The 8213-nt window shown below is 34.7% G+C and overlaps 1 protein-coding gene across 1 annotated transcript in view; it reads left to right on the top strand.

The window, feature by feature from the left end:
- Positions 1 to 1486: 1486 nt before the first annotated feature.
- The window catches only part of LOC110019855 (cysteine and histidine-rich domain-containing protein RAR1), a 40617-nt gene continuing 33890 nt past the window's right edge, over positions 1487 to 8213 (top strand). Inside the window, 1 exon segment of the mRNA XM_020717711.1 lies at positions 1487 to 1615. Coding sequence (XP_020573370.1) covers positions 1516 to 1615 — 100 coding nt within the window. The 5' untranslated portion in view covers positions 1487 to 1515.

The following is an 8213-nucleotide window of genomic DNA, read 5'->3' as shown; positions in this document are numbered from 1 at the left end:
TCACTTATTTGGAATTAAGAAATGAGATAAAAATTGTTGTATTCGTGACTTTTATTTAATTAGAAGTAATTTTGTTTTTTCTCTTCATTTACTTGTATGCATTTATCATCATTTATAAAAGGGATCTAATGGTTTTTTAGAGTGGAATGGTGAGAACTGTAATTTCTTTCTCCTATCTCGTGCTAGTGAAATCTCTCTCTTAGGGTATGTTTGGGGCAACTGCAGCTTATCTAGATTATCCTGATAAGTTGTTTATCCTGATAATCTGGTAATAAGCAGCTGATCCGTATAATCTGTATGTCTGTTTAATTTGTGATTTTTGACAACGGTTGATTCTGAATGAATGACAAAAATGCCCATGTCCTGCATAAACCTTGCTGCTCATCATTGTGTCCACCGAAAAGTATAAACCGGAGCAGAGGAGCGACAGAGGAGCAAGGAGAAAAAAAAACAAAGGTTACCTGTGAGAAAGATTGTTGGAGATGGAGAGATACGAGGATCGATTGCTGGAGGGAGACGCAGATCGCTGTGCAGAGTCGGCGACGGTGTCTCTGCTTGCTGCGAACTTTAGGGCAGAAGAAGGAAGCCGCGGAGAGGACCTCGATGTCGCGCTGATGTCGCTTGCTGTGAGCTACGCTAAAGCAGACCAACGGGAGGGGAGGATGTTGTGGATCGCAGCGGCAGACGAACGGGAGGGGAGGATGTCGTGGATCGCGGCGACATACCAAAGGGAGGGGAGGATGTTGCAGATCGCAAAAGCAGAAGAAAGGGAGGGGAGGATTTCGTGGATCGCGGAGAGGAACCTAGGCACAGGAAGGAGGGCATATAGTGTCTTTTGCCACTATTAAACGTGGAACGTTTTTTTCAAATAGACAACGACGTTTTGGAAACTCCACTCTTGCAAATAAGCTGTCCCAAACACAACATTAGTAGACGTAAGCAAATCAATTGAACTTCGAATCTTGTAAATCTTTTGTGTTTTTTTGTTGTTCTGTAAATTTCTGCGCGTCCGCATTATTTCATAGAACATTAAGGTGGATAGATTTTTTATTTATAGAATAATAATGAGAAAATTATTATTATAAACTGGATAATTTAACTCCTTGCAATGAATGTTTTTAAAGTTTTTTTTATATGCTTGAATGATCCTATAAAATTTGCCACAAATGTGCATCCCACGACAGTGAAACAAAGTAATATAAATTAGGGGTGTGAGTAAGTTAAACCGACTCATGAGCTCACTCAAACTCCACCGGATAAATGGCCCGTGAACCAAACTCAATGACCTAACAAGTCAGGCTCAAGCCAACATCGACTTGGCTCACTATCTTGTGAGCCGACTTATTTTTTAAAAAATTAATATAAAATTTTATCAAAATATATTAAATTTAATAAATTTATTTTAAATTGTTAACAATGTTCAAAAAATATTATTTTATATTATATATTAAGTATTATATATATATACAACACGCAGTCGGTTCTTCGGAGAGGACGACCCGGAGGAAGAAGACAATGGAGAAGGGAGGTTCAGTTCGATGCCAGAGGATTGGCTGCGATGCCACGTTCTCTGAGGACAACAACGAGGATGGCTCCTGCAGATATCACGATTCCGTAAGAGCTTAATGCTATCCAATCTGCATACCATTTCCCTCTTTGTCTTCTTCTTGTCCTTTCATATTGAACTTAATCACTTGGTAAAATAGCAGCCGTATGTTATATCAGCTTCCGAGAAATCCTTTAGGGATTAACAATCTACTAGGTGAGGTATGAAGTATGGCAGCCTTTGTTTTTAGGTTTTTGATTAACTGCATCTAGAGATATTGTGAGCTGGGTTACTATAGATAGACATGGTTTCTGTTAGAATTTTTTCTGTTTGAATCATCTAGTGTCGACATGGTTTCTGTTAGAATTTTTTCTGTTTGAATGATCTAGTGTCGCAATAGAGTCATTTTGTCCATTCTCTTTGCAATTTGTTTGCTAGTTGGATGATGAGAGATGAATTATCAGGATTTTGATCTGGACGGAACCCTAATTGTGAAAATGTGTTACTTTTGGTATATTATCATGGAAGATATTTCTATTTCACGGCAATGAAGAGCGTAATTATCGCTGGCACTACTGATGCTGATGGGTGATGATGATGGTTCCATGTTGAAGAACAAAGGGCTATTATTTTAGCTGTTTTTTAGTTTATTCCTTTGTTCATTTGATTGCTTGGAGTCACAGAACACATTTTTTAGAATAGTGAAAATTTTTAGATTCATTGATTGATTTGATGTAGTTGGGATCAACATCAAATTTATACTCCGCTATCCCTCTTAAAATATTCTCATCATCATCACTAGCCTTCAACAATCTGGGGTCGCATCATGACTTCCTGTTTCATTTGTTAATATTCAGTGGTATTTGATCTGCTAAACTTATATATTATAAATCATTTTTAATCTTTATCAACGCAACCTAAACTCTTCCTTTCCAATCATCAGGCATTAATTATTTCAACTTATTCAGCAAGTGCATTTTTTTTTTTGGTTTCACTGTTCATTTCCAATCCACCTAAATTTAGCCATCGCCTCATCTTTAATAGATGTTACTCTATACTTGCCTCTTATATAATCATTACTAGATCTATTGCATAATTTTATCACACCTTCATTTTTAACATTTTCTTTTTTTGCAGCACTAAGATTAGATAATAGCTATTTTATTGTAATGAATTTTCGGATTAATACAACATTATTAGACTAATTGATGTTTTATGAATTTACCTTTAAGCCACCATGTTATCTTCTTATTACACAAAACTCCTAAGACAATTTTTCATTTTAACCATCTATCCTTAACTCTAGAATTATATCCATGTGCATGCGAGTGCATGCGTGCGTATGTGTGTGTGTGTATTAAGTTTTTCGTTATATAATACGTCAATGTTACTTGAATATTTCACATCCACATAACCTTTTATCTTACAATAATATCGCATATTAATTGCTAACATCACACACTAAAAGTATTTATCATATACTCAAAATTTGTTTCACTGATTTTATGGTTATCATCTATAAATATGGTTATAATCTATAAACATTTTCTCCATTCTTATACTTTTTTATTTATTTAGTGAATTTCACACCATTAGAATTATATCATATTCATGAAACATATACCATGATATCTTGCTACGACTCCATGTTAATTTTTAATGTAAATGTTCGATTATTGCAAACTCTCGAGCATTCCATATATACTTTTAAAGCAAGTCAGTACTTTATCATACATATATTTAATAATGCCAATACATATTAGACACACATGTTTTTTGCTTTAAGGCAGACTGATTTAATTGGTATGCTGCTTGATCAAATGCTTTATAACGGTAAAAAAAAATTATGCTTGATTTTTTTTTTTCTATTATTTATCATTAGTTGCTTAATAGAAAAACTACATTCTTAGTGGATCTTTCTAGTATGCAACCAATTGATTCATTGAAATTAATGCTATTTTTCTAATGTCACTTTCCATTAATCTCTCCATCAATTTATCAACGTTACATTTTTATCCTTTTGTATTGACTTCATCTTTAATTTAATCCTATTATCTTTAGTTTTAATACATTGAATTTGATCAAAATCCCCGAGTATCTAAACTCTTACCCTATTCTATACATCATTTTTTCCTTTCTTTGTGCCAAGCATAGTATATAAATTATCAAATTTTATAATTTCTCTTTACTCATCACTCTGTTTATAAGACTTTTAAATTTTTCATAATTATTATAAGTCTCAATAATAAACAATTTTTATCACATTTTAAAATAGATTTATTTTTCTTAATAATCTTTTGTACTTTATCACTCCATCAACAAATATTCTTATTCGAGTATAGTATATTTCTTGACTTTCTTAATGTTTCTCTAACCATCCTTTTAATGGAACTAGCCATCTTATCCTTATGCTTCTTGGCCTTCTTAAAATTTCTCTAATTATGCTCTTAATGGAACTAGCCATCTTATACCACATTAGGTTTGACTCAACTAAAGAAGTCCAATTTTCCCCTCTCAACATACTATTTGAATGATTATCAATTTTTTGACTTTAAAATTTCCTCTTATCTTAAACCTGCTATTTATTTAGATTATTTTCTTAATACTAATAAGATATATATCTTTGGCTATTATCCTATGTTGTGAGGTCAAACTTTCTCCTAGAGCACCTTACAATGTTATAAGATTTTTTTTTAGATCTATTTTTTATTTGATGCCTGCATTTTTTTTTTTGGTAACTAAATGTTCTTCTCCATTCTTCAATATGTGTTTATTATTGCAATATCATAGGAGACTACGAAATCAAGTATATTTTCTTTCATGTTTTTTCCACCATTCCATAACCGCTATAAATCCTCTCATAACCCATCATATTAGAAACCATTTGTTCATTTAAATTACGTTTAATAAATATTCTTTTTTATCGTTCATACATTATGGCAATTTATCCTTTTTTACCCAAAGTTAGAAATTTTAAACTATTTTTTTCAAAATTTCCCCCCATGTGGTTGTTGAAGATTTTAGGATTCTCTAGAATATTCTAGATATTGCTAGAGAAGTGTGAAATTGTGTGATTTAGAAGTGTTTAATCATATTTTGGAGTGTGTTGCTTAAAAATACTCTAGCATTGTTATGATTACAATGTACCTCTCTAGAGGTTTCTAAGATCAAAATGCTTTATAGTGTTCTTGAATATCTTTGGCCGGGTCTCCTTGGACTATAAATAGATGAAAGAACTCTCACATTCGAATACAAGTTGAGAGTGAGAACCAGTTTTATAAAAATTATTTCCTGGTGACAGTTTTATCCCAAAAAATTCACACTTGCATTTGCACAATCCTATATTCTTATTAGTCTATTGTGGTGTGAATATTAGTCTATTGTGGTGTGAGTGATAAGTAAGGTTTAATTAATATTTTGTAAGAGCTATGGCCGCACGTTGCTTTGGTTTAGGCATGATAAAGAGTGTTAAGGATCAAGTTGCTGGTTTTGAGATCATTAATGTAGGGTCATCTCAACATGTTCGAGTTTGGGAGGAGCAACATGACATGATAGTAACAAAGCCACAATCTAATTCAAAGGACATACTTTCTAGTTTGGGGGGGCATGCTTGACTTGATTGGAGCAGGACAAGGGTGACGTGGATGCACTCATAGAAAATCTTGATCAACAGGTGAAATGCCTAGAGAGTTTGCTGAAGTCCATAAAGAAATGCTTGAAGCCTTATCAACAATAGAAGATTCCAATGGGGCAGACATCCGTGTCCTTAAAGATGAGGTTATAGTGGAGGTAACTTGCGAGAGGCTCATTAAGAATAACTCAACAAATTGCCATCTAAGTTGAAGGCAATGTTGAAACAACTATAGGAAGTACGCGGTGATCCTAACAGAATAGCTGCACCTGTGATGGAAATCCTACTATTTGACATCCCAAGACCCAAGAATTTTATCGACACTAGGAATGCTTGAGAAGTAGGCTAGAGCAATATCTTGATGTTCCTGACATATTGGAGGAAGGTGCTAAAATCAATAATGCAACATTTTACCTCACAGATACTGCCATGCTTTGGTGTCGAGGGTGGCAAGAATTTAGAAGGATGGGAATGCACATCTTTGACATACGTGATGCCTTAAAAAATGAGCGAAAGAGGCAAGTCTACTTGAAAAATACTGATGAGGAGGCACATGGCTACCAACATTGGCTCAAACTGTTGAGGAGAATTTGAGACCATGTCAAGGACTTCACCAATCTTGTGCTAGAAGTCCTTTACATGTTTGTGAATATGATTCTCTCATTTTCTTCATAGATGAGCTATAGATCTGGGCAAAGATAGAGTTGCAGCTTCGTGGTGTGCAGGATCTTGCCACCACCATTGCTACTGCTGAAAGCCTAATTGATTATTCCAATGAAAAATAGTTATTTAAGCTCAAGCAGAAGAAGGGTGGCAACAACAAAGGTGGGGAAGAGCATAATCATGGCAACCACGAAGGGGACAATCAACATCAAAATTTCACCAAATTCAAGGAAAAAGGAAAGCAAAAAAGAAAAATTCTATTTTGTATGATTCAAGGCATGATTGTTTCTTCTGTGGTGGTTCTCATTGGACAAGGAAGTGCCAAAAAATAAAGGTTCTGAACACATTGGCTTTTGACTTTGAGGAGCAACGAGCAAGAAGCACAAAGGAGGATGCTCAATGTGGGACCTTATAACTCCTTAACACCATCCAAAGTTTCTTGAAAATAGAGGCTTAGGGTTACTATTTGTTGATGTCACCTCTATTGGAAGAAACACTCAACCCTCCCCTTCTCCTTTTAAACCTGCGGAGCCAACACACCTTCACGCATGAAAAATGCGCTTTTGTGCCTTCCTCCATGAAACAACCATACCTCATAATAGTGGCAATAATTGCCTAAAAGTATTTCAAACGATCGATTTTAATTGACGACCGGTTAAAATCAACTGTTCGAACAAAGATTTTGTTGGTTTTTAATCTTCTTTTTAAAGAAAGGTCAATTTGTTAGAAATTTTTTTAAGCATTATTTTGAAAACTAGACCAACCGATTGGTTGAACCGGTCCAACTAGTAACCGGGCATAGTATCGGTCCGAACACGAGTAAAAACCGAATTTGCTGTTAACTAACGTCGAACGGGTTGAACCGCAAATCTAGCAGGAAAATTGTTAGAACTGTTGATTGGTTTCTTGTCTGCGTTTGCTTTCGTCGGCGAGGAAAAAATTCTTTCTCCAAAGGCAAAAGGGCTTTAATAACTCAAAGGTTATAATATTCATACTGAATCTTATATCATTTTTTTTTAACTTTTTTGAGATGATAAAATTCATTGAGATTGATAAAAGACTATGCATGAGGAGTTTCCAATGGAGATAAAATGTCACGAAGACTAAGGGTTTGTTTGGGCCAGCTGCAGCTTATTAATAAATTGATGATCAACTGTTGATCTAGATATGTTGATTGGCTGTTTTGTTTGTGCTATTGGAAAATAACTGTTTTGCAATTGTTTCTGGATAAATGACTATTCTGCCCCTGTGCAGTAATGCTGTTTATAATAAAATTATCATAACAATATATTTGATACTTGAGAAGTAAAAAATTACTTCAGAACAGTACAAAAAATAAGACGCTCATCAATTGACAACGTGTATCAAGATTCCTAAAAAATAAAAAAAATTATTAAAATTATAATTTAAAATATGATAATATTAATTTTAAAATCCAAACAGCGTATGTCACGAGTTACGCCGTTCTCCAGGGATACCATCCAACTTGATCACTATCGATATTGGAATCTGCTGAATTATCTGCCCACCGAAAGAACTCACACTCCTTTGGACTGTCTGCCCACCGCGGGCACCTGTAGAGCTTTCTTCCGTAACTATGTGCCCGACATGACGTCAGTAAGAAAATCTGTAGTCCGCAGTGGTGGAACACTCGTCGGGTGGTCTCTAAAATCCTGGAGTTCATTCTTCCGGATGATTCGAAAGACATTCAATTAGTTATAACAAAAGTTAAAATTGTTAAAAGAAGCAATTAATTACATTTTTTTGTAGGCGTGAGGTCTCATATAACTCAGTATACCAACTAACGAATATGTCACTATAAGAAGACAACCGACCTTATAAAAAAAAGGTTTCTTGGTTGTTTCTAGCTCAATACCAAGGTCGTGGGTGTCACATATGCATATCACAAAAAAAAAGACCACCCAGAAGTACCTCAAAAACCCCGACATCTAAAAGAAGAGAGGAATTTTGTTGCTTTTATCGAGATTTCACACGTGACATCAACCAAAAGTGACTAACAGACCATCTAGGAGAACCCACGAGGTTGAAACATTTTTATCATAAGCCTCCCAAACCCAAAAAAAAATGAAAATGAATTGAAAAAGGAGAAAACAATTAAAAAAACATAAAACTTATAATATCTAAAATATCAATAATCGATGGAACATAAAATAAATATGGACTTTATAAATTACCCCTGTGCAGTAATTAATTATGGTTTTGTGTGGGCATTAGGTCTCAGAAAATTAAGTACACCAACCCCACCGAACCTGTCATAAAAAGTAGATAGCAGACCTTAACCTTTAGCTCACTTAAAACTAAGTACACCCACACACACAGCCAGCACACCCCCCCCCCCCCGCCAAGCGCACA

This window comes from Phalaenopsis equestris, unplaced genomic scaffold (assembly GCF_001263595.1).
Source record: "Phalaenopsis equestris unplaced genomic scaffold, ASM126359v1 Scaffold000084, whole genome shotgun sequence".
NCBI classification, from domain to species: domain Eukaryota; kingdom Viridiplantae; phylum Streptophyta; class Magnoliopsida; order Asparagales; family Orchidaceae; genus Phalaenopsis; species Phalaenopsis equestris.
This window is presented reverse-complemented; position numbering and strand designations above follow the sequence as displayed.